Raw genomic sequence first — 26927 nt, forward strand, 5'->3', positions numbered from 1 at the left:
AGGATTTCTAAGGGTGAAAATTTTTGATTTCACTCTTCACTGCCTATCACAGTTTCGGAGGCCATGGAATGCCCAGGTGGCACAAAACCCCCCCAAATGACCCCATTTTGGAAAGTAGACACCCCAAGCTATTTGCTGAGAGGCATGGTGAGTATTTTGCAGCTCTCATTTGTTTTTGAAAATGAATAAAGACAAGAAAAAACTTTTTTTTTTTCTTTTTTATAATTTTCAAAACTTTGTGACAAAAAGTGAGGTCTGCAAAATACTCACTATACCTCTCAGCAAATAGCTTGGGGTGTCTACTTTCCAAAATGGGGTCATTTGGGGGGGTTTTGTGCCACCTGGGCTTTCCATGGCCTCCGAAACTGTGATAGGCAGTGAAGAGTGAAATCAAAAATTTATGCCCTTAGAAAGCCTGAAGGCGGTGCTTGGTTTTCGGGGTCCCATACGCGGCTAGGCTCCCAAAAAGTCTCACACATGTGGTATCCCCGTACTCAGGTGAAGCAGCAGAATGTATTTTGGGGTGTAATTTCACATATTCCCATGGCATGTTTGAGCAATATATCATTTAGTGACAACTTTGTGCAAAAAAAAAAAAAAAAAAAAAAAAAAAATTTGTCTCTTTCCCGCAACTTGTGTCGCAATATAAAATATTCCATGGACTCGACATGCCTCTCAGCAAATAGCTTGGGGTGTCTACTTTCCAAAATGGGGTCATTTGGGGGGGTTTTGAACTGTCCTGGCATTTTATGCACAACATTTAGAAGCTTATGTCACACATCACCAACTCTTCTAACCACTTGAAGACAAAGCCCTTTCTGACACTTTTTGTTTACATGAAAAAGTTTTTTTTTTTTGCAAAAAAATTACTTTGAACCCCCAAACATTATATATTTTTTAAAGCAAATGCCCTACAGATTAAAATGGTGGGTGTTTCATTTTTTTTTTTCACACAGTATTTGCGCAGCGATTTTTCAAACGCATTTTTTGGGGAAAAAAACACACTTTTTTAAATTTTAATGCACTAAAACACACTATATTGCCCAAATGTTTGATGAAATAAAAAAGATGATCTTAGGCCGAGTACATGGATACCAAACATGACATGCTTTAAAATTGCGCACAAACGTGCAGTGGCAACAAAATAAATACATTTTTAAAAGCCTTTAAAAGCCTTTACAGGTTACCACTTTAGATTTACAGAGGAGGTCTACTGCAAAAATTACTGCCCTCGATCTGACCTTCGTGGCGATACCTCACATGCATGGTGCAATTGCTGTTTACGTTTGACGAGAGACCGCCGCTTGCGTTCGCCTTAGCGCGAGAGCAGGGGGCGACAGGGGTGCTTTTTTTTTTTTTTTTCTTTATTATTTTTTTGCTTTTTTATCTTATTTTTAAACTGTTCCTTTCATTTTTTTTTTTTTTTTTATCATTTTTATTGTTATCTCGGGGAATGTAAATATCCCCTATGATAGCAATAGGTAGTGACAGGTACTCTTTTTTGAAAAAATTGGGGTCTATTAGACCCTAGATCTCTCCTCTGCCCTCAAAGCATCTGATGACACCAAGATCGGTGTGATAAAATGCTTCCCCAATTTCCCAATGGCGCTATTTACATCTGGCGAAATTCATAAAATGCTCGTAGCTTCCGGTTTCTTAGGCCATAGAGATGTTTGGAGCCACTCTGGTCTCTGATCAGCTCTATGGTCAGCTGGCTGAATCACCGGCTGCATTCTCAGGTTCCCTGTTTAGACAGGAGAGCCAGAGAAAAACACGGAAGACGGTGGGGGGGGGGCATTCCTCCCACGGCTTGTAAAAAACGGTCTAGAGGCTAATTAGCCGCTAGGATTGCTTTTACATGAAAGCCGACCGCTGGCTGAAAAGAATGATACCAAGATGATACCTAAACCTGCAGGCATCATTCTGGTATAACCATTCAAATTCGTGAATGGCGTACCTGAAGACAAAAAAATGGTTAACAATAAAGCACAGTAAACGGTAAAGTATAAAAAATTGCATACCTGAAAAGCAAACATGATAAAACATAATAACAATAAAACATTGCAGAATAGAATACAGTAAAAAAGAGCAGAACAAGAGAGAGAGAATAGAGAGAGAGAGAACAATAAAACGACAACTATTTTTTTTTATTTTATATATTTTTTTTTTTTTTTTTTACACTTTTTTTGTAACTAACTTTTATAACGGTAACCGGTTCCAGGTTCGGGTCTCTCAAAATGCGATGGCATCTTGGGAGACCCTGTGAAAGTGTGCCTAGTCTGTGCAATGCTGTACCCTACGCTAATACTCAACTAATGAATGGTAGCGTTCAAAACATTCACCAATGCAAAGACCAGGATTGTCAGGACAGGAGGGACAATAATAGCAGGTGTCACGCCTATATCCGCGCTTGCTGCAGACACGACATCTTTTTTGGGGGTTCGTTGGGTAGGGGTACTCGGGAGGACATAAAGAAAATGCCTCTCATGCAGCCGACTGCATTTGGTTGGGGATGTGAATGGGGGAAGTACGGGCGCTGCAGAAGTGGTGGGTCCCCAATTAGGATTGGCGAATGCAGCAGGAAGGGCACTATGGGCACGACGGGCCTGTGTTTGTCTTTTTGGTGGCAGCGGGACACTACTTGTGCTTGCCACCTCACCAGCTTGAACTGCACTTATGGGACTCGCCACGTCACCAAGTGTTACTGCAGTGCTGGTTTGACTACGACCGGGGTGTACTAGGCCGCTGGCGCTTGCCAGTTCAATAAAAAGCTACCAAAAAAACTGTTAGCGATCGCAGGGATCAGGCCTGACTCTGCGAACACTGCAGTTATGCGTTTAGTGTTTTGTAAGTGACAGTGATCGATCGATACTGCACTTGGGTGGGCTGGGCCGGGCGGAGGGGCAAAACGCAGGTGCTAGCAGGTATCTGGGCTGATCCCGCTAACACTGCGTTTTTGGGAACCCTAAACTGCTGGGGACGCTAGTATAGATCTGATCGGATCAGATATTGAACCGATCAGATACTATACCACTAAGGGAGGTGTATGGTGCGTGCGTGGGTGTTAGCGCTACTGGCGCTAACCTGACGCTGCCTGGGGATGGTGCTTGCCAGTTCACCAAAATGCTACCAAAAAAATGTTAGCGATCGCAGGGATCAGGCCTGACTCTGCGAACGCTGCAGTTATGCGTTTAGTGTTTTGTAAGTGACAGTGATCGATCGATACTGCACTTGGGTGGGCCGGGCGGAGGGGCAAAACGCAGATGCTAGCAGGTATCTGGGCTGATCCCGCTAACACTGCGTTTTTGGGAACCCTAAACTGCTGGGGACGCTAGTATAGATCTGATCGGATCAGATATTGATCCGATCAGATACTATACCACTAAGGGAGGCGTATGCTGCGTGCGTGGGTGTTAGCGGTACTGGCGCTAATCTGACGCTGCCTGGGGCGACGCATATCACCACCGGGCGATCAGGGGGCTAAACCTTTATTCGGTAATAAACGGCGGGTGCCCTAACACTAAAAAAAAATAAACAAACTAACCAGCGTCACCCGTAACACTTATACGGTGATCAGTGGTGAAAGGGTTAACTAGGGGGCCATCAAGGGGTTAAAACATTTATTAGGTAGTATATGGGGGTCCCTGTCGCTATAAAACGCTGACGGCGAACCTAAATATTTAGGTCCCTAACTAGCGTCACCAGCGACACTAATACAGCGATCAGAAAAATGATCGCTTAGCGACACTGGTGACGGGGGGTGATCAAGGGGTTAAAACTTTATTAGGGGGGGTTAGGGGGGTATCCTAGACTTACAGGGGGCTAATATTCATTGTCCCAACACTGTAACTGTCACAAACTGACACCAATGCAGTAATCAGAAAGAAAAAAAAAAAAAAAACTGCTGGTGTCAGTTTGTGACAGGGAGGGGGGGGTGATTGGGGGGGGATCAGGGGGCGATCGGGGGGGGGATCGGGGTGTTTTGTGTGCCTGGCATGTTCTACTGTGTTGTGTAGTGTTGGTGCACTCACAGTGAAGTCTTCTCTCCTCGGCGCTGCAACGGAATACCGAGCCGAGGAGAGATGACATCATTTCCTTTGCTGCTGTTTAGCATACAGCAGCAAAGGAAGTGATCTGATTGGCCGGCGGCGATCGCGAGGGGGGGGCCACGAACGGATGGCCTCCCCCTCACCTCTGATCGCCGCTGGACAAAAGACGACCGCCTCGGGCACCGGGGGGGGGGGGGTCCGATCGGACCCCCCACCCGCGGAAGGCAAATCACATATATGTACGTGATTTTGCCTGTCCGTGCCACCTTGCCGACGTAAATCGGCGTGAGGCGGTCGTCAAGTGGTTAAATTATAATGCATTATTTAAGCATTTCTCTACAATTTCCAAACTCATTATATACTGCTGCTGGAGTGAAAAATCAAGTATGTTGTTTTTAATGGTTAGGTCTGAACATGCACTACAGACACAGATTTAGTCGTTATAGAACGTCTTTATTTAAATAAAACCATTTCGTCAAGAATATTGCTGTTTTCACAAAAGGTAAACGAAAAAATACCAAACAAAACCCCCAAAAAATACGAACACTTTGCGTGACTGTCATGCCAACAGTAAAGCATCCTGAGACCATTCAAGTTGTGCGGTTGGCTGCTTTTCAGCCAAGGGAGTGGTGGGCCCACTCACAATTTTGCTTAAGAAGAACACAGCCATGAACATATGGTACAAAAACATCCTCAGGCTCCGAGAACAACTTCTAACCATCTAAGAACAGTTTGGTGATGAACAACAATGCCTTTTCCAGCATGATGGAGCTCCTTACCATAAGGCAAAAGTGATAACTATGTGGTTTGGGGAAGTGGGAACAAAAAACTGAAATTTTGGGTCCACGGCCAGGAAACTACCCAAATCTTAATCCCTTTAAGAACTTGTGGTGGACATGGTCAATCCGACCTCAAGAGGCCGGTGAGGGTGAGGGAACCAAAAAAACCCCACAAATTCTGACAAGCTGCAAGCATTGATTATGCAAGAATGGGCAGTGCCACTGCCAGTCCGGTATAAATGGCATGCAGTTTGTACAGTACACAAGGTGCTGGAGCCAGTGGATGGTGGTCTGAGGGGATGGCCTATAATAATCGACATTTGCAAAAAGGCCTGGCCCTGGATGCCAGTGCCACTGCCTGTCAGAGGAGGCCTGCACTTTTGCACAGGTGGTCGTCTAAGGGCAGTGAGGGGAGGGGGGAGGCCTCAGGCCTGTTGTATGTACCACAATTATGTACTGCAGTGCAAAGTACTGCACTAAGACTAGCTCTGCTGATGTCTGCTCTCTCAGCCGAAGTTCTCTGCCTCTGGGCGGTGGGCGCGGCATCAGGAGGAGTCGGATTTGGGACTAGGGAGTGCTCTCTCTCACAGTCGCCTCACTCACACTGGCGTCGAACTCGTCATGGTGGTGCTGGAAGCGGATTGTGTAAGTAGGCGGAGCTCTGTAAAAAAACGGAAGTTGGTAAACGTCCCTCCTTGCCATTTTCGTCTCGTTGTCGTCCGATAACGAAAACGGATCCAATTTTCATCATAGTTTTCGTCAGTGAACGAAAATGTGCTATGCTTTTCGTTCCGTTATTGTCACTGTAAAAATGCCGCTGACGAAATAGTTGATGAAAACATTTTCGTGACAAAAATTTACACTGGTGGTTTATTTCCTAAAAAAGTTTCTCTTTTAAATGTTATCAATACAAAATGATGGCTTTGCAAAATGACAGTCTAAAAGATGTTTACCACAGTCCAGAGTGCAAACTAATTGGAAATAACACAGTTACTCGTTGATGCCAGGAGTTGCATAAAACTAAAAAATGTAGTCCCATGTATTCACTTATGATCTTTGTATATTCTTTACATTTCCAGAGATTATTTGTTGAATCTTCCAGAAATGCCCCCATCTATATCTAATCACTGTCAGGCATTTGAGTCTGCTGGTGTGATCCTTAACCAGAACAGCTGCCTTCAGTTTGTGTGTAGGCTACACATAGGGGAGGAGGTGGAATGTGCAGATAACTTCAGGTTTTTCAGGGAGAATATAACATCAGACTAGGTTCTCAAACCTGTCCAGAAAGCTTGGCCAGTGTTGTCTGTGGGTCCTGAACAAAAATGACAAATGTTGAAAATGGATTAGAGTGTCATCTCAGGTTCATGGGTTCTAGTAACAACTTTGGGCTCATTTCTCTTTGTTCCCAAAACAGTATTAAAAAAAAAAAAAAAAAAAAAAAAGTAAGAAGCAGCTCAGTACGAAATACAATTTGGAGCTTTCCTCTGCAAGACTTCTTTTCTGCCACAAGATTTCCTCTGCACTGAATGACACCCAGAATCACTCAACCCTAAACAAATTGAACGCTGGCATTATTGGCCTGCCCCAAGAAAATATTTTCATGACACCCTGCAATCACTGTGTACTGACATAATCATGCTAGAGAAGATGGGGGAATCTAAGGGTCCAAAGCATTGTGTGACCAGCCCAAAGACATAAGAAAAAAAAAAAAAAAAAAAAAAAGCATAACATATACACTGGAGGGCCTCTGGGAAGGAGATGTCCTTGGGGTAAACTGAAGTGCAATGTCACTGGATCTTTGTTGCAAGATTTTGTACCTGGACCACCCTCCTTTAGTAATATTACCTTAAGGGTCCTTTCACACGGGACGGATCCGTGCTGATCCGCCCCGTGAACATCCACTTGCTCAGCGGGGATCGCTCCGTGGATCCCCGCTGAGCAGGCAGATGACAGGTCTGTCTCTGCACACTGTGCAGGGACGGACCTGTCAGAGCGCCGCTCTCCCCTATGGGGGATCGGATGATGATGGACCGTAGAGTCCGTCGTCACCCGATCTGATAATGGATGGAAAAGTAGGTTTTTCTTCCGTTACACTTTTTCGGATCGGAGCGGGTCGGATGTCAGCGGACATGTCACCGCTGACATCCGACGCTCCATAGAGGTCTATGGAGGGTCCGTTCAGGTCCGCCTAAAAAACTGACAGGCGGACCTGAATGGATCATCAGTGTGAAAGAGGCCTTATCTGTACTGTTTTTGTTCTGTTTGGAAAACCATAAAAACATATATTTGTCAAAAAAATAATAATTACTGTTGTGCATGACCTGAATGGAGAGATTACATCCACATCTAACAGTGTGTAAAAGTAGGACATAAATTGGTGGAGAGAATGTCAAGAAAGAAAAACAAAAACAAAAAAAAAACAGTAAGGATAAAAACATGAGAGGATCTAACCCTTCATTTTACTGAAAAATGGGTTTTGTTGCACGGGAGATATTTCCCACCACTTCCTGTCCTGACAGAGAGGAGTAATCCCCACAGTGGTGACTCAATGTCAAAAACTAAAAAAAAAATTTGGCTTGAGTTGGCCTCTAACTATAAAACATTTGATAATAAAATGAATAAGTGCTTCAAAATTTGAACCCCTTCACGCCCGCGCTATAGCCAAATGACAGTCTACTGATGTCCTCCCATGATTGTGCACGCCGCAGGGGAGTCCTTCGGACTCAGCTAGTCAAAAATAGGGTTAAAGGGCCAACCACAGAGGCCTTTTACCACGTGATCAGCTGTCTCCAATGACAGCTGATCACGATGTAAACTGAAGCTGGTTATCGGCTGTTCTCTCTTCATGCTGCTAGCGTGAGGAGAGGCGGAGAGCCGATAACTGGCTTGAGTTATAGGGACATCGGACTGATCATCAGTGCAGTCCCAAAAGTGCTCCAATAAGTGCCCACAACATCTGCCAATCAGTGCCACCTGTCTGTTCCACTTATCAGTGAAGGAGAAATAAATTACCCAGTTACAAAATGTTATAACAGACTATGAAATGTATTTTTTTTCCTAAATTTTTGGTCATTTTTCATTTGGTTAGCAAAAATTAAAAAGCCCAGTGGTGATTAAATACCACCAAAAGAAAGCTCTATTTGTGTGAAAAAAAATTATTAAAATGTAATCTGGGTATAGTGTTGCATAACACTGTGCAATTGTCATTCAAAGTGCAACAACACAAACAATTGGGCATAGCAGGAAGGTGGTGAAAGTGCCCAGTAGGCAAGTGGTTAAACAGAGCTGTTTGCGGTATTAAAAACAAATTATACAGTTTGTGCACTGTGTCAGCACACAGGTTTCTTGTTATTTCTAATAAAATTCAAGTGAAAGAAATTTATATCACCTGTTCCCCATCATACTTGGCAAGTTTCTCAAAATATTTATGTATAGTACTTTAACTACTTGACATTCTGTGCTGCAAAAACTCCCCTCTTATGCTCCAGTATTTGTATTGCTGTCTACATGGAGCTCATAGACCAGATAGAGCTGGAACCAGAGAATTGGCTAGGCTGGAATTTTAAAAGCTCCGATTTGGGGATAGCTAAACATTTACAGTAGTTAATAGGACAGTCAGGGCTTGTTCACACTTGACTAAATTTCTAACGCAAAAGCAAATCTCCTATAGCATTAATGCACTTTAGTATGGGCGTCAGAATCATGGTAATGCGCTTTACTCTTTAGTATAGGCGTTAAACTGGCTTTTTTCAAACGTTAATAACGATTTCAAAAACGCTCCTCAAATGCCCTATGGGCAGTGTTGACACATTTCGGGTTAAAACTGCTCCAAACGTTTTTTTTTAAGAAGGGAAGTGATATAATAAACAATTTGAGGTGTGGCTTGTCATAGTGAATGTTTCCTGAGCATACTCCATTAGCAGGGAAGGCAGCTGCATGAATTATCTCATGTTTGGTCTCCTGCAGATGATACTGATGTATGAGCAATAGGCTGAGCAGAGGGTATCCAGGTGCTATTGGGTACATCCAATCTTGTTCTCTGTGAAGAAAACAAATGCCTGGATTAGATTAAGGCTGGGTTCACACTGGTCCGACAAACGCTCCGACATTGGGAGCTCATGTCGCATGACGTGTGAAATTTAATGTTTCCCTATGGGAGCCGTCCTAACTGGTCCGACACAAGTCGTTCCGACTTTAGAAATGCTCCCTGTACTACTTTGGTCCGACTTTGATCCTACTTCAGCCTATTGTCTATCATTGAAGAAGTCGGATCAAAGTCGGATTGCCGTCTTGCATGATCCGACTTTGGCACGCGACTTGTGCTCAGATGTTCTTGAGGGGGAACTCCGCGCCAAATTTTAAATAAAAAACCGGCATGGGTTCCCCCTCCAAGAGCATACCAGGCCCTTGGGTCTGGTATGGTTCTTGAGGGGAACCCCCTACGCCGATAAAGGCGGCGTGGGGGTCCCCCCCAATCCATACCAGACCCTTATCCGAGCAAGCAGCCCGGCCGGACAGGAATGGGGGTGGGGACGAGCGAGCGCCCCCCCCCTCCTGAACCGTACCAGGCCGCATGCCCTCAACATGGGGGGTTGGTGCTTTGGGGGAGGGGGCGCGCTGCGGCCCCCCACCCCAAAGCACCTTGTCCCCATGTTGATGAGGACAAGGGTCTCTTCCCGACAACCCTGGCCGTTGGTTGTCGGGGTCTGCGGGCGGGGGCTTATCGGAATCCGGGAGCCCCCTTTAATAAGGGAGCCCCCAGATCCCGGCCCCCCACCCTATGTGAATGAGTATGGGGTACAGCGTACCCCTACCCATTCACCTAGGAAAAAAGTGTCAATTTAAAAAAAAACACTACACAGATTTTTAAAGCATTTTATTAGACAGCTCCGGGGGTCTTCTTCCGACTTCGGGGGTCTCTCCGGTTCTTCTCCACGCTCTCCGGATCTTCTGCCGGGCTCCTCCGCTCTCTTCTGCTCTTTTGCCGCTCTTTTGCTAAAGCGGAGGAGCCCGGTCTTCAATCTTCTGCCTTCTGCCCTCTTCTCCTGATGTTGACACGACGCTCTCCCCGGCTGGAATGCTCTCTGTGCGCTCTGCTCTGACTTATATAGGCGGTGACCCCGCCCCCTTATGCCGTCACAGTCCCTGGGCATGCTGGGACTGTGACGGCATAAGGGGGCGTGGTCATCGGGTGATGACCACGCCCCCTAAAACGTCACAGTCCCAGCATGCCCAGGGACTGTGACGGCATAAGGGGGCGGGGTCACCGCCTATATAAGTCAGAGCAGAGCGCACAGAGAGCATTCCAGCCGGGGAGAGCGTCGTGTCAACATCAGGAGAAGAGGGCAGAAGGCAGAAGGCAGAAGATTGAAGACCGGGCTCCTCCGCTTTAGCAAAAGAGCGGCAAAAGAGCAGAAGAGAGCGGAGGAGCCCGGCAGAAGATCCGGAGAGCGTGGAGAAGAACCGGAGAGACCCCCGAAGTCGGAAGAAGACCCCCGGAGCTGTCTAATAAAATGCTTTAAAAATCTGTGTAGTGTTTTTTTTTAAATTGACACTTTTTTCCTAGGTGAATGGGTAGGGGTACGCTGTACCCCATACTCATTCACACAGGGTGGGGGGCCGGGATCTGGGGGCTCCCTTATTAAAGGGGGCTCCCGGATTCCGATAAGCCCCCCGCCCGCAGACCCCGACAACCAACGGCCAGGGTTGTCGGGAAGAGGCCCTTGTCCTCATCAACATGGGGACAAGGTGCTTTGGGGTGGGGGGGCCGCAGCGCGCCCCCTCCCCCAAGGCACCACCCCCCATGTTGAGGGCATGCGGCCTGGTACGGTTCAGGGGGGGGGGGGCGCTCGCTCGTCCCCACCCCCATTCCTGTCCGGCCGGGCTGCGTGCTCGGATAAGGGTCTGGTATGGATTGGGGGCGACTCCCCACGCCGTTTTTTCGGCGTAGGGGGTTCCCCTCAAGGTCCATACCAGACCCAAGGGCCTGGTATGCCTCTGGAGGGGGAACCCATGCCGGTTTTTCATTTAAAATTTGGCGCGGAGTTCCCCCCTAAAGATTCATACCAAACACAGTGCCGGCATTGGCGGGGATCCAAGTCGGATCCCCGTTCATTGAAAGTCGGACACATGCCGGCTTCATGTCGCAGGGCAAAGTCGGATCCAAAGTAGGACGGCTGTCGTGTCGCACCAGTGTGAACCCAGCCTTAAGGCTGGCCTGGCCTTGAATTGAAATTTGAACCAACTGCTCTTTGTTGGAAATGTTTTCGAGGTCAGCACTGCAGTCAATTAGAAATCAGAATCCATTTCTGGATGGAGGAAATGGGTCAAGTGAATGCATGGGCTGTTGTACCCCCAACATGCACACACAAACGTGCACCCACATATGTGAACCTAGGGGGGGAGAGAGACACTCAGTCTATTATAATAGGATATAGCTTGTTGGAATTGTACCCCATTTGACAATGTCTGAAGCCTTTAAAAAAATATTTCTCAGATTTGTACAGCGCAGGAAGGTTTTATTTTCCCTAAATTAAAAAATGGCAATGTAAGGCTACTTTCACACTGGGGTAGGGGCGTTAGCGGTAAAGCGCCGCTAGTTTTAGCTTTTGACCCCTGCTAGCGGCCGAGGAAAGGGTGAAAAGCGCCAGAAAAGAGGCGCTGCCAAAGTGCTTTGCAGGCGCTTTTCCCATTGATTTCAATGGCAGGGACGGTTTAGGAGCGGTGTACACAGCGCTCCTGCACCGCCCCAAAGATGCTGCTTGCGGGACTTTTTTTCCCGTCTTGCAAGCACACCGTCTCAGTATGAAAGCACTCGAGCTTTCACACTGGGGCTACAGAAGAGGTCGTTTACATGCGCTTTTCAGGCGCTATTTTTAAAAAGGGGTCCAACTGCGTTTGTATCAATCTAAAAATTAAAAATTCCTCCATGGAACAAAATGAAAGAGTAAAAAAATAAACAGGTGATATCCACATTCCAGGCACTACTTGCTCAGGCATGTATGCAGTTCTCATTTCCTGTAGTAATACACACAGGGAAGAGTCAGCAAATAGAGTAATTTTTTTTACCGTGTGTATTCTACACCATACTGTTGTATAAATATCCAATAGGATTTAAGCTCACTTCACACTGTCTGGAAAAGAGGAGATACAGACAAAAATACCAATATGCAGACACACAGGATGGGCATACAGGCAAATGGACAGGCTGGTTGAAAGCAAGAAAACAGAAAAAAAAAGAAAGACACGAACGGAGGCAGAACAGCAGAAAAATGGAGTGAGAGCCCATTCACATCAGAGTCCACTGTAATATTTTAACAAGTGTTATGTTACAACTCCACCTTTTAGACCAGGTTGTACACATATTTAGGGAGTAATATGTAACATGGTTGCAACCCCCAAACCCCAAGACAGCGGGTGCGGGTTCTTCTCCCTCAAACCAGCTAACACTTTTGCATGGCTCCACATGCACAGCTACGTACAATTCCCTTTCACCACCGCTGCAGATGGACTTGTAGTTCTCAGTGGAACACAGGTGTGGTCATTATTGGAAGTCCACTGACACTTCCTCCAGCTCTCAAAGTGAGGCCGGGTTCACACTGGTGCGACACGACAGCCGTCCTACTTTGGATCCGACTTTGCCCTGCGACTTGAAGCCGACATATGTTCGACTTTCAATGAACGGGGATCCGACTTGGATCCCTGCCAATACCAGGCACTGTGTTTGGTATGAATCTTATGGGGGAACTCCACGCCAAATTTTAAATAAAAAACCGGCATTGGTTCCCCCCCAAGAGCATACCAGGCTCTTCGGTCTGATATGGATTTTAAGGCGAACCCCCTATGCCAAAAAAACGACGTGGGGGTCCCCCAAAATCTATACCAGCCCCTTATCTGAGCATGCAGCCCGGCCGGTCAGGAAAAGAGGTAGGGACGCGCGAGCGCCCCCCCCTCCTGAACCGTACCAGGCCGCAAGCCCTCAACATGAGGGGGTGGGTGCTTTGGGACATGGGGGCGCCCTGCGGCCCCCCACCCCAAAGCATCTTGTCCCCATGTTGATGAGGACAAGGGCCTCTTCCTGACAACCCTGGCCGTTGGTTGTCGGGGTCTGCGGGCGGGGGGCTTATCGGAATCCGCGAGCACCCTTTAATAAGGGGGCCTCCAGATCCCCGCCCCCCACCCTATGTGAATGAGTATGGGGTACATCGTATCCCTATCCATTCACCTGGGGGAAAAGTGTCAATAAAAGAAAAAAAAAAAAAACACACTAGACAGGTTTTTAAAAGGAATTTATTAGGCAGCTCCGGGGGCCTTCTTCCGACTTCGGGGGTCTCTTCCGCGCTCTCCTGCCTCTTCTGCCTGGCTCCTCTGCTATCTTCTGCTCTTTTGCTAGCTGTGGCCCAGTCTTCTCCGTCGTCTTCTTCCCTTCTTCCGATGTTGACACGATGCTCTCCTGCTGTAATGCCGTATGCGCGGTGCGCAACCACTTATATAAGCATGGGGCGTGGTCACCGGGTGATGTCATACAGTGACCCTGCCCCTAATGACGTCACCACCCAGGGCATGATGGGACTGTGACATAAGGGGCGGGGTGACATCACCCTGTGACCCCGCCCCATGCCTATATAAGTCGTTGCGCACATGGCATTACAGCGGGAGAGCGCGTTGTGTCAACATTGGAAGACGACGACGGAGAAGACCGGGCCACCGCTAGCAAAAGAGCAGAAGATAGCGGAGGAGCCCAGCAAAAGAACCGGAGAGCTGGAGAAGAACCGGAGACTGGGAGAAGAGGAGGGAGAGCATGGAGAATAGGCCCCCCCAAGTCGGAAGAAGACCCCCGGAGATGCCTAATAAATTACTTTAAAAACCTGTCTAATGTATTTTTTTATTGACACTTTTTTCCCTAGGTGAATGGGTAGGGGTATGATGTACCCCATACTCACATAGGGTGGGGGTCGGGATCTGGGGGCCCCCTTATTAAAGCCTCCCGCCCGCAGACCCCGACAACCAACGGCCAGGGTTGTCGGGAAGAGGCCCTTGTCCTCATCAACATGACAAGGTGCTTTGGGGTGGGGGGGCCGCAGGGTGCCCCCCTGCCCCAAAGCACCCACCCCCCCATGTTGAGGGCATGCGGCCAGGTACGGTTCAGGAGGGGGGGGGCGCTTGCTCGTCCCCACCCCTTTTCCTGACCAGCTGCGTGCTCGGATAAGGGCCCGGTATGGATTTGGGGGGGACCCCCACGCCGTTTTTTTCGGCGTAGGGGGTTCCCCTTAAAATCCATACCAGACCCAAGGGCCTGGTATGCTCTTGGAGGGGGAACCCATGCCGGTTTTTTATTTAAAATTTGGCGCGGAGTTCCCCCTCGAGATCATCTGAGCACAAGTCGCATGCCAAAGTCGGATCATGCAAGGCGGCGATCCGACCTAAATGATAGTCAATGGGCTGAAGTAGGATCAAAGTTGGACCAAAGTAGTACAGGGAGCATTTTCAAAGTCTTCTGTCGGACCAGTTAAGACGGCTCCCATAGGGAAATATTGATTTTCACATGTCATGCGACATGAGCTCCCAATGTTGGAGCGTTTGTCACACTAGTGTGAACCCGGCCTGAAAGTCCATACCATGGTATGGATAGAGAGATGGAGGAAGAGTCTGCTCTGCAGAAGCTTGTGTATTGCACCCATGATCCAGCAATTGCAGGTGCAATGCTTTGCAGGCTCATTTACAAAGCAAGGAATTTTTTGTAGCAAAGATGATTGCATTTATTATTTCTAGCAAAAGCTGGAGTTAGCCTTTAGGCTCCGTTCACACCTAGGCATTTTTGAGCTCTAAGGCTCAGCTCTAAAAACACCCAACAAGAAAAATCGCTCAAAAAAGTACAGGCTTTTTTTTACATTATTTTACCTTTTAACCGTGAACACGCCTGTACAAAAATAATGCAAAACTGCAAAAACACCAGAAAAAAACTCCGGAAAAAAACAGCAAGGCCTAGGTGTGAACGAAGCCTTAAAGCAGCCTATTCATTTTAATGCACTGCCAATACACCACAGCAGACCAAAAAGAAAAAAGGCGCGAGAGCCTATTCACTAGGGGTGCACTGAATGGAAATTTTGGTGCCGAAACTGAAAATGTAGGATGCTCTTTGCCGAAAAGCGAAAATGACAGTTTTTAAAAAAAAATGTATATTTTTATTTTTATATAAAAAAAAGCAATATTTTTTAATTTTTGCTATAATAAATATCCCCAAAAATATGTATAAAAAAAAAAAGTGTTTTCCTCAGTTTAGGCCGATATGTATTCTTCTAGATATTTTGGGTAAACAAAATCGCAATAAGCGTATATTGATTGGTTTGCGCAAAAGTTAAAGCGTCTGCAAAATAGGGGATAGATTTATGGCATTTTATTATTATTTTTTTTTATTAGTAATGGTGGCGACCTGCGATTTTTATCATGACTGAGACATTGCCGTGGACACATCGGACACTTTTGGCACTATTTTGGGACGATTGTCATTTATACAGCGATCGGTGCTATAAAAATGCACTGGTTACTGTGTAAATGACACTGGCAGGGAAGGGGTTAAACACTAGGGGGCGATCAAAGGGTTAAGTGTGTCCTAGGGAGTGATTCTAACTGTGGGGGGGATGGGCTCACTACAAGACAACTGTTCCCGATGACAAGGAGCAGTAGATCTCTGTCATGTTGCTAGGCAGAACAGGGAAATGCCTTGTTTACATAGGCATCTCCCCATTCTGCCGCTCCATGACACGATCGTGGGACACTGGCAGACAGAGTCCGCAGGACCCGCCGGCGCACCCACTAGCCCCACAAATTAAAGGGGACGTACAGGTATGCCCATTTGCCCACCGCTGCCATTGTGCTGACGTATATCGGCGTGTGGCGGTCGGCAAGTGGCTAAAATATGCATTTATTGTTGGCCATTATTGGCACATTTAGTGCAAGAAAAGCTCAAGAAAAATGCAGTCTGCAGTCTCTGACCAATGTATTGTATGATGTCTGCAATCTCTTAAACACATTGCTAATAGTATTGGCAAAATTTCTATTTGGTGCACCTCTAGCAGACATGGTACAGGAGATGGTCAGAGACTGCAGACATTAAACAAGAGATCAAAAGCAGACTCGCCAGTGCCCATCAGGTGCAGCCCACCAGTGCCCGGTAGTGCAATCTCATGGTGTGTCACAGAGCTGGATCTGAATCGCCCTGCAGCCGTTGTAATGATGTCCTGCCTCCTATGACACATGGCACAACGATTCCCGGCACTGGATCAGTGAGCCATCTATCACAAAAGGCGGTCTAGGAGGCGGGACATCCTTAAAGCGGCTGCACGACGATTCAGATCCAGCTCTGTGACACAGGGTGAGATCGCATTACCAAGCACTGGTAAGGCTGCATCTCATGACACTCGGGAGGAGGGAGGACTCCGACTGGGGCGCGCCAGGATGACATGTGTGGCACCCGGCGGGGTGGCCCAGCCCTTTTTTCGGCTCCATTATCAGCACTTTTTTCTTTTGGCCGTTATGTTTCAGCCGCCGAGATCTCGGTGCACCACTACGATTCACACCAGGAAAGTACATGGTGGAGCATTAAGGCCCCTTTCACCCAGGCCGGATCCAGTTTTGCTCAGCAGGGGATCCGCCTGCCGATTGGAGTGGAGCAGACAGATGACAGGTTCATGTCCGCTCTGCTTATGCAGAGCAGACACGGACATAGCCCATTTTGCTCAATGGGCAGTAGAATGTAAAACGAACCAGTTGTCCGTTTACACCCGAATGCCCTCCAATCCTGGCAGTAGCTGGGTGTAAATGGACACAAGTCCATTACATCCGACTGCCCACAGAGGAGAATGGAGTGTCCAATCGGGTACGACTGAAAAAAAGGGGCCTAAGTCACAGGTTAGTGTGCCTAGAGTCCATTCATTTTAACTCTCAGCAGACCTATATAAAATTGACCTGCACCAAGTTTGCATACTGTGCAGTGCACTGCAGCCACTCAATAAATGGAACACCATCGCATGCAACAATAATGTTATTACAGCATGTAGTGGTAAAGCAGTGCACTGGTGTGAATGAGCCCTAAAAAAAATACACACAAATGGACACAAAGATAAATAGGTAGAAAGGCATACTCTTCAATTCACACACAAACAGGAAAGTAAAAAAGTTGAAAGAGAAGAAAAAAAAAAAAAAAAACCCAAGACCTAGGACAAATGGGAATGAGTTAAGGTTGCTGGATACAAATGAATGATTGCAGACCTGCACTTCTGTATATTTTAAGGGGGTGAATGGGTCTCAGCTGTTGGTATTTAAAGTAGTAAATGACATCTGCTTTCTAATCCCGAACACTCCTCCACACATAACAGCTTTCCCAACATGATCGAGTAACTGCAGTAGCCCCAGCGTCTGCAGATAATCATATGTTTATCAATGCAATGGGCATGTCATGTCTGAGCACACTCGTTTCCAATAATAATGATTATTATACAGGATTTATATAGCGCCAACAGTTGGCACAGCGCTTTACAACATGAGGACAGACAGTGGAGTTCCAATACAATTCAATACAGTAGGAATCAGAGGGCCCTGCTCTTTAGAGCTTACAATCTAAGCATAATGAATATATAGGAATACTGCACCATTGTATACTGTAGAATTAGAATGATTTAAAGTGCCGCTGTATTGTGCAATAATTCAATGTTACTGTTCATAAAAAAAATATAAGTTTTAGAAACTTTTCAAACAAATCTGAAATAGTGAGCAGTGATATTTTAGGTCACATAACTGACTTTCTAACCAATAATTACATATAACAAGTCCATGTCTAAGTAATATCTCAAACAGGCGTTGTATGCTGGGTTACACTAGCCACTGGCTATATATATATATATTTCATTTGTTTATAACTTTTTTTGAAATGCGTTTTTCTGGATTTTTTTGTTGTTATGCTGTCTCTTACAGTTAAAATAAACCTATCGTTAAAATTATAGACTGATCATGTCTTTGTCAGTGGGCAAACGTACAAAATCAGCAGGTGATCAAATACCTTTTTCCTATATATTATACACACACAGGGCTTGACAAATTTGCCTAGAATCTAGGAGCCAGCTGAAAAAGTTAGAAGCCAGTTTTTTAAATCAGCTGCCCAGAACTTAAAGTGGAGTTCCACCCACTTTTACAACTCTTCAGCATCCCTCACTAAACTGTGCACTGCAAACGAATTGGATATTTTTGAATTTTTTTTCTCAGCACCTACTGTATATCTGCTGTATTCATTTTTCACTTCCTCCTCCATGGCCGTGGCTCATCGCATCATTTCCTGTTTACAATGCCTTTTGGGAAGGGGCGGCAACTTCCTCTGACACTGCTGTTGCTATGGAAACCTGACCTGAAACCTATTACACTGCTTGTGCTGCACTGAGCATGTGCGAGATCTGCAAGGATGAGATCCAGGAAGAAATACAGTCTGGCTTCAGATGCCCACACTTAAGATGGCCACGGCCTGCTGTAAGTTTATAAAATAACAAACTGCTGCTATAAACGAACAAAACAGACCTTAGTTTACAGTCTAACTTTACTAGAATACATTAAGCTTGTGTATTATATGGGTATTTTTATTTAAAAAGTGTAATTTTGGCCGGAACACCACTTTAATGTCCAGGGCGTCGGGCAATAATAAGAATTGCTCACACCTGATGTCAAGCGAAAAAAACCCAAAACAAAACAAAAAAAAAAAAAAAAAAAAAACACGGCGCTGATAGGCTGCACTGATCGGCAGCTGTCAAACTGAGAGGATGATGTCAGAGGGTGGTGGGCAGTGAGAGCGAGCAGCGCTCATCACAGCCCCGCCCCCCTCAGGAGGGCGCAGGCTCGCAGAAAGGAGCGTGTATCTCGCTCCAGCAGGCCGCAAAGCCACAGCCTCAATTTTGCCCAGCCCGACCTGAGTCCGCGCACTGGGCGTGTAACCCCAAAGCACAAGTCTCCAGCTGGAGGGCACAGACGAACTGTTCAGCCACGCTGCGGACAACCTGTCAAACTGAGAATCTGACAGCTGCTGCGGCTGGATGGTGCACTTGGTGGTTTGTACATGCGATTGTAGACATTGCATGTGATTTGCACCGCATTTCTATGCGCATCACAAGCACTGTCTGTGCGATGCAAATTCAGCCATACAGTCTGTATGGCTAAAATCGCATCACATTCGCATCAAAATGGTGCAGGTCCTTTTTTTGGTCTACGCTGGAATCGGATTGCATCGGAGTCGAGACCCATGTGATCCAATTCTATCCAATTACACAGTTCGCATTGCATTCTGCGAACCAATTTGGGGGTATCATTAACTTTATATCGACACCCGCAGCAGTTCGCAGAGAGAAGTGTGAACTGCCTGCGAGTCAGATGAGATACGGGATCCCGCACAGAAATCAATGTGGTTCCCACAACGCACCAGTGTGAACCGAGCCATAGGACAGTATGTATCCAGGGAATAGTGCCCAGAACATAAGAAGTCTGCGTTCCAAGCATTCATCCTTGGGTACATACTGCTCTAAATCTACAAACCACCGGGTGCACCATTCAGCAGCAACAGCTGTCAGATTCTCAGAGTTTGACAGGCTGCTGGCAGCGGGGCTGGACAATGCACCTGTGTCTTCCATCCACAACTATACCCCAGAGCCTCACGTGCTGGAACTAAAGGCCTAGTGTGCATGATCCTTAGAAAATTTAAGAGGATTACCATGATCCCCATGCAAAGGCTGCAGTAGCCGTGCAGACATAAAAGTTTAAGGGCCCTTTCACACTGGGGCGAGGTCGGCGGTAAAGCGCCGCTATTGCAAGCGGCACTTTACCGTCGGTATGCGGCCGCTAGCAGGGCGGTTTTACCCCCTGCTAGTGGCCAAGAAATGGTTAAAAACCACCGCAAAGCGCCTCTGCAGAGGCGCTTTGCCAGCGGTACAGCCGCGCTGTCCCATTGATTTCAATGGGCAGGAGCGGTATACACTCCGCTCCTTCACCGCTCCGAAGATGCTGCTAGCAGGACTTTTTTTTACCCATCTGCCAGCGCACCGCTCCAGTGTGAAAGCCCTCGGGGGTTTCACACTGGAGACAAAGCAGTGGCACTTTCGGGTCGGTTTGCAGATACTGTCACGTTAGCGCCTGCAAACCACCCCAGTGTGAAAGGGCCCTAACGTGACAGTATCTGTGTGAAGCCCACCCCTTGGTCACTTCATACTTACTGTACCTCTCCAGTGCATTGCCAAGGCTCCATTCTGTTATGTGAAAGTGTTCACACCCAGCAAGCGGCTGCTAGGTCAAAGCACTGCAGCACATGCTCCCCTATACTTTGCAGTGGCCGTGTTCACAGACACTGTGTCTGATGCAGAAAGCATTGCACCAGGCTGAGCAGTGCCAGCACATTTCAATAGATTACAGGAGTACCATGCTGTCGGTTCTTAATGGGTGCTGATTCTGTGATCAGTCTAATCCTTTCTTTATAAATGAAAATATTGCACAAGGAAGATGCACAGCAAAGTTATATACTTTAAATGTCCAATTACATAATATTCTGTGCATGCTGTTCAGCTGGGTCTAACTCCTTGTGATCTTATGGACTTTGGCACCCTGCTCTCGTCAGCAGCTGTTTCTGTGAGTTCTTGCAGGATCCTATTCACTATTTCCAATGCAGTCTAACCATCTTCAGTGAGATAAAGAGTTTAAAGCAGATCTATAGTTAAAATATAAAATCATAAATTCATTTCCACATTGCATTTCAGTGCCGATATGATACTGACATTTCGACCACCGATATTGTGTGCCGATATCTGTACATTTAACCACCTCCCACCTGGCCAGTGCACATATACAGCAGGGTGGGCACTTCCTCCTTTTGAGTGGACGTTCAGGAATGTCCCTCAGAAGGAGGGGGATCGCGCGTGCTCGCGCAGCGGCACAATCCCGATGCGCTCGTGTCACCAAGACACGGCGCATCTCCGATCGGCAGGAGGGCTCTGTGATTGGCCCTCCTGATCACATGATGACTGTGTCCAATCACAGCCGTCATGTGATGTAAATAGAGAGCCGGTTGCTAGGCGCTCGGCTCTCCTCACACGGAAGTTGTCAGTGAGGAGAGCAGATCGCTAAAGCCAGCCGGTGATCAGTGAGTACGAGCTATTTTTTTTTTTTAAACACACTTATCACCGGCCCAGTGTCCCCACACAATATAAAATCACAATGTCCCCTGTCCCCCACATATGTAACAGTAAAATCATATGTCCCAATGATCATCTGCACACATCTGTCCATGATCACACAAACCAATTATACACTTAACGAGATTTTTTTAAAACCAAAGACATGTAGCAACATTTTGGCTTAAATTTATGACAAAATTAGATTTTATTGGATTTCTTTTAAAACAGAATATATATATATATATATATATATATATATATATATTATATATTCTGTTTTCTGGTATTTATTCACAAAACTGTTTTTTTTTTATTTTTTTGCGATACAAGTGAAAAAAAGAGCAGAAATGTAAAAAGAATATATTATATTTTCTTTTTAAATTTCCGCTCTTTTTTTCGCTTGTATCGCAAAAAATTTAAAAAAAACTGGTTTTGTGAATACCACCAAAAGAAAGCTCTATTTGTGTGAACAAAATGATAAAAATTTCATTTGGGTGCGAAAGTGCCCAGTATTGAAAAAAAAAAGAAAATTTACACTTTTTTTATCACGGTTATTGCTGTCACAAGGAGTGTAAACATCCCTAGTGACCGTAATAGGCAGTGACAGGTACTCTTTATGGGAGGATAAAAAAAAAAATCAGATGGGGAGGAATCAGATGAGCTGGAACTCCGCTTTAACATCATAGATAAAGGGAAGTGGGGTACGTTTTTCTTTTTATCTACATTCAGATTCTGCAGGGTACAAAATGACTTTAAAGCAGAGCTCCACCTAAAAGGGGAAGCTCTGCTTGTTTGTACACCCCCCCCCCCCACTGCCACATTTTTTTGTTTTGGGGACAGGGGAGTCTTCTGGGACATATCACAGGTCCCAGAGGACTACAGGACCATTCACAAGGTGCAGCAAGGCTCGCACATGTGCAGTAGGAAATCAGCTGGGAAGCCCCAAGGCTTCACTTCCCCTTTCTCCTACTAGAGATGCTGTCTTGTCAATATGCCAATTGCACACCTTCCTGGAAACAAGAAATGCAATGATTACCACTGGAGGTCTTAAGCTAGAATTATTGCTCTCGCTCTAACCTTCGTAATGATACCTCACATGTGTGGTTTGAACGCCATTTACATATGCGTTTTCTTCTGCATGCGAGCTCACGGGGGCACTTTAATTAGTTTTTTATTTTTACACTTTCCCTTTAAAAAAAATGTTTTTGATCACTTTTATTCCTATTACAAGGAATGTAAACATCCCTTGTAATGGGGATAGTGCGTGATCGGTCCTCTTTATGGAGAGATGTGGGGTCTATAAGAGCCCTTTCACACTGGGGCGGTTTGCAGGTGCTATTGCGCTAATAGCAGCGCCTGCAAACCGACCCGAAAGTGCCGCTACTTTCATTCCAGTGTGAAAGCCCCGAGGGCTTTCACACTGGAGCGATGCGCTGGCAGGACGGGAAAAAAAGTCCTGCCAGCAGCATCTTCGGAGCGGTGAAGGAAAATCAAAGGGACGGCGCGGCTATACCGCCGGAGGCGCTTTGCGGTGGTATTTAACCCTTCCTCGGCCGCTAGCGGGGGGTAAAACTGCCCCGCTAGCGGCCGCATACCGACGGTAAAACGCCGCTAATAATAGCGGCGTTTTACCGCCGACGCCGCCCCCGCCCCAGTGTGAAAGGGCTCTAAGACTCCACATCTCTCCTCCAGGCTGAAAAGCATCAGATGAAAAAAAAAAAAAAAAAAAAAGTAACGATCTAATGCTTTCTAGCCGAGATCTCAGCTTTGTTTACTTCCGGCGGCCCGGACGCGACGTCATAACTTCGCGCCCGGGCCTCCGAGAGTCATAGAGATTGCCAGGGACCGTCTGTCCCTCGGTTTTCTCTATGACTGCCTTCCGGCACCGGCGGATTCCTTCTTCTGGGTCCCCGATCGCACGGAAGAGCCCGCAGAAGCACCGGAGGGTGGATGTCCCCTCCCATCGCCGGTAAGAACGATCAAGCGGCTGAACTGCCACCATGATTATTCTTATGGTGTAGGGAATCGCCGCCTGAAAAAAATGATAACTTGATGATCATTCAGATATCACCAATGAAAGCCCAGGACATCATATGATAGGCTGCGGTATGGAAGTGGTTAATTAGCACTACTGAAGTCGCTCCGACTTTAGAAAAGGATCCTGTACTACTTTAAGATGACTTCTATCCAACTTGTGCCCACAGACTTTATTGGAAGTTGCCTCCAAGTCGGGTCCTTATATTAATTGATGTCATTTGGATCTGACATTACAGGAAGAATACTTAGACATTCCATGAAGTTGCCTGGTAAAGCCGACTTTCAGGTTGCGGCAGTGTGAACCGCTTCTCCTCTTTTATACTCTGTAGCTCCTGAAGTGCAGGTTAATTTGTTTTATTTTTACAGTACACTTTATACTGTATTTTGTATTACTTTAATAATTTTTAAAGGAATAAATGGTTGTGGAATGAATCATCAGAGTTTCCATTATTTTTTAGGCGGAAATTCACTTTGACATACGATTGCTTTCGATTACAAGCATGTTTCCGGAACGATTTATGTTCGCAATCCAAGGTTTTACCGTATACGCTTAGTTTATTGGGGAAAGTGAAGCCTATTACATGCTATTAGAAAATCGGAAGAACAATTATTCTTTTTGGTTGGCATAATAGTCCCATATCAAAAACAAGAATGCCATTATAAGGTATGAATATTCTCATATGACAGAATACAACTTCAGTCTATGGGGTTGGTTTACTAAAACTGGAGAGTGCAAAATCTGGTGCAGCTCTGCATAGAAAACAATCAGCTTCCAGGTTTTTTTTTTTTTTTTTTTTTTTTTTTTTTTATTGTAATAGCTTAATTGAACAAGCTGAAGTTAGAAGCCGATTGGCTATAATGCACAGCCGCACCAGATGTTGCACTCTCCAGTTTTAGTAAATCAACCCCTATGTCTAGTCCCCTATGGTTACAGTTTGTTTCTGATCATGCAAAGACTTGCTCTTTCAGGTTTTTATAGAAAGAATACTGTTCTAATTAAAGAAAAAAAAAAAAAAATTATCAGACATTACGATAATAAGAACAATTTTCCAACACGTCCCTTCGGAAACTTTCTTCTGAACAGTCCATATTGGCTCTCGAAAGCAGTGTACGAATGAATAGAAAATCAAACAATTTGAATATGGATAATTTCCTCCATTTTTTTAATAGTGTGCATTAGGCTTTATGCTGACTTCCAACATCCAATCATGTGCAAGCAAAAATACTGTTTTTTTTTTTTTTGTGAGTGGGTATTCTTTGCAAAGTGAAGCTTCACCTCATTTACTAATAGAGCACTTGCCCTTGCAGAGTAAACGGTCTATTGGCCTTTAGTAAATCCATCCTGATGTGTACACAGAGGAGGCTCATCCAGAATACATCTCATCTCCCATACTGCAACCCATGTCACTGATAAGCCCCGTCACTGCTCCTCTCATTGTTATTACTGATGAGGATAATGCTACAGAAGAGAGCCGAAGCAGCATATCCTCGGTAATCACTCAGTATATGAACAGATACAATGTACACACCTGATAGTATGGAGGAAACATCTGAGTAAAAAGTAAATGAGTCACACTGTCCTGTCACACTGAGGTCTGGATTGTACACACAGGTACATCTACACTGGGAGTTGGTGGTACAGGGGGCAAAGGTACTAGTTGTTAGGAAGCAGATTCTGCACTGTTGGTTGTTGGAAAAAAGTATGGTAGCAGAGTTGTGCACACTGTTAGTTGTTGGGGAGCAGGGCACAGTGTTGGGTGGGGAGCAGAGCACAGTGTTAGGTAGGGAACAGTGTTGGGTAGGGAGCAGAGCACAGTGTTGGGTAGGGAGCAGAGCACAGTGTTGGGTAGGGAGCAGAGCACAGTGTTCGGTAGGTAGCAGGGCACAGTGTTCGGTAGGTAGCAGGGCACAGTGTTGGGTAGGGAGCAGGGCACAGTGTTGGTGTCAGTGTTCCTCTTACCGGCTCGGACGTGTAGTAGGGCTCCCAGCACACACAGTGCGGTGAAGGTGACACCCGGGGTCATGTCTGCACGGTGTACAGCATGGAGCTCCGTCTATACTCTTCTCACCCTCATCACAACCCCATCCCCCCGGCCACTCTACACTACACCGACCCCAACAGGAGTCAGGACGTAGAGCGGGGTGACGTCACGGGAGGGGGCAGAAAGTTTCCTCAGTCTGAGCCGAACTCTCCGGAGATCTCATTCCTCCCGGGGGGGCGGCTGTAGGGCGGGACAGGGAGGAGGGGAGCAGAGGATTATTCCCTCAGGAGGGAGAGCTGTGTGTGCCATCTACTCCATGTCTACTCTGTACAGGAGGGAGGGAGGCTGTACAAACTATATACACATTATATTACCGGATATATATACCAGTGTACACTATATACACATTGTACAATCTCATTTATAGTTACACCTAGGTACATGTGGTAGACACGTGTTTCTCAACCTTGTTTTTAGTCAGAGAACTTTTAGGCCTCACATACCGGTGTACACTATATATACATTGTATGACCGGATATATACACACCTGTGTATACTATATATACATGTTTGACCGAATATATATAAATCTGTGTACATTATATGACCTGATATATATATATATATATATATATATACACACACACTGGTGTACATTATATGACCTGCTTTATGCACCTACATCTGGGTACATATGGCAAACACATATTTATCAACCTTTTTCCAGTCAGGGACCCTTTAGGCCTCATGCACAGTGGGGCTTTTGTAAACACTTTACTACTGACAGGAGAAAAGCAGCTCCAAGAACACGCCTAAGCCACGTTTTTGCAATTTCATTTGAATGGGCTGCCCTGCACACGATACGCCCAAATGTAGCTCCAAGATCTTTTTGGTTGTGGAGTGTCAGGTATTTTTTTTAGTGTGTTTTTGTATTGCGTTTTGTCGCACTAAAAAAGCGCAACACCGCACATCTGCTACCCACGCTTGTCAAATTATCGGAGCGTTCAGCCTGCTGAATAACTACAATGCACTACGCCACTGCACAGTGCATTGGAATCCTTGATTGGCTGAAGCAATGAAAGCTTTGCCCAATCACAGCACAGAGCACCGTCAGAGCCGTGATTGGAGAAAGTAATGATGACTCTATCCAATCATGGCTCATTACTCTTATAGGGCGTACACACGGTCGGACTTTGTTCAGACATTCCGACAACAAAATCCATGGATTTTTTCCGACGGATGTTGGCTCAAACTTGTCTTGCATACACACGGTCACACAAAGTTGTCGGAAAATCCGATCGTTCTGAACGCGGTGACGTAAAACACGTACGTCGGGACTATAAACGGGGCAGTGGCCAATAGCTTTCATCTCTTTATTTATTCTGAGAATGCGTGGCACTTTGTCAGTCGGATTTGTGTACACACGATCGGAATTTCCGACAACGGATTTTGTTGTCAGAAAATTTTATCTCCTGCTCTCCAACTTTGTGTGTCGGAAAATCCGATAGAAAATGTCCGATGGAGCCCACACACGGTCGGAATTTCCGACAACAAGCTCCGATCGGACATTTTCCATCGGAAAATCCAACCGTGTGTACGGGGCATTAGTCCTGCCACACACTATAATAATATTCTCCCCATTGTGGCCCATTTGCAGTGTGATATTGCTATGGGGAGAGATAGAACAGTTCTGTTCAGCGCTACTAGCGAGTTAGTGTACTATAGTGCGATTCTATTGTCAGTGTAGAATATCAGTTTAGTGTGTATGTAGTGATAGTTCAGTGTAGTATGACCTATCATTTTTACTTTAGTGTGAGTTTAATTTATCACAACAGGTTTCCTACAGTATTTATCAGTGCGTTACTGCATGTTTAACACAGT

The 26927-nt window shown here is 45.9% G+C and overlaps 1 protein-coding gene across 1 annotated transcript in view; it reads right to left on the reverse strand.

Annotated features, from left to right (window-relative positions):
- The window catches only part of LOC141133206 (chondroitin sulfate proteoglycan 4-like), a 79760-nt gene extending 54471 nt beyond the window's left edge, over positions 1-25289 (reverse strand). Inside the window, exon 1 of the mRNA XM_073622430.1 lies at positions 25025-25289. Within this exon, the coding sequence (XP_073478531.1) occupies positions 25025-25088 (64 nt within the window). The 5' untranslated portion in view covers positions 25089-25289. The remainder of the gene's footprint in view (positions 1-25024) is intronic.
- Positions 25290-26927: the final 1638 nt, after the last annotated feature.

The sequence above is a fragment of the Aquarana catesbeiana genome, linkage group LG01 (genome assembly GCF_042186555.1).
Source record: "Aquarana catesbeiana isolate 2022-GZ linkage group LG01, ASM4218655v1, whole genome shotgun sequence".
In the NCBI taxonomy this organism is placed as follows: Eukaryota; Metazoa; Chordata; class Amphibia; order Anura; family Ranidae; genus Aquarana; species Aquarana catesbeiana.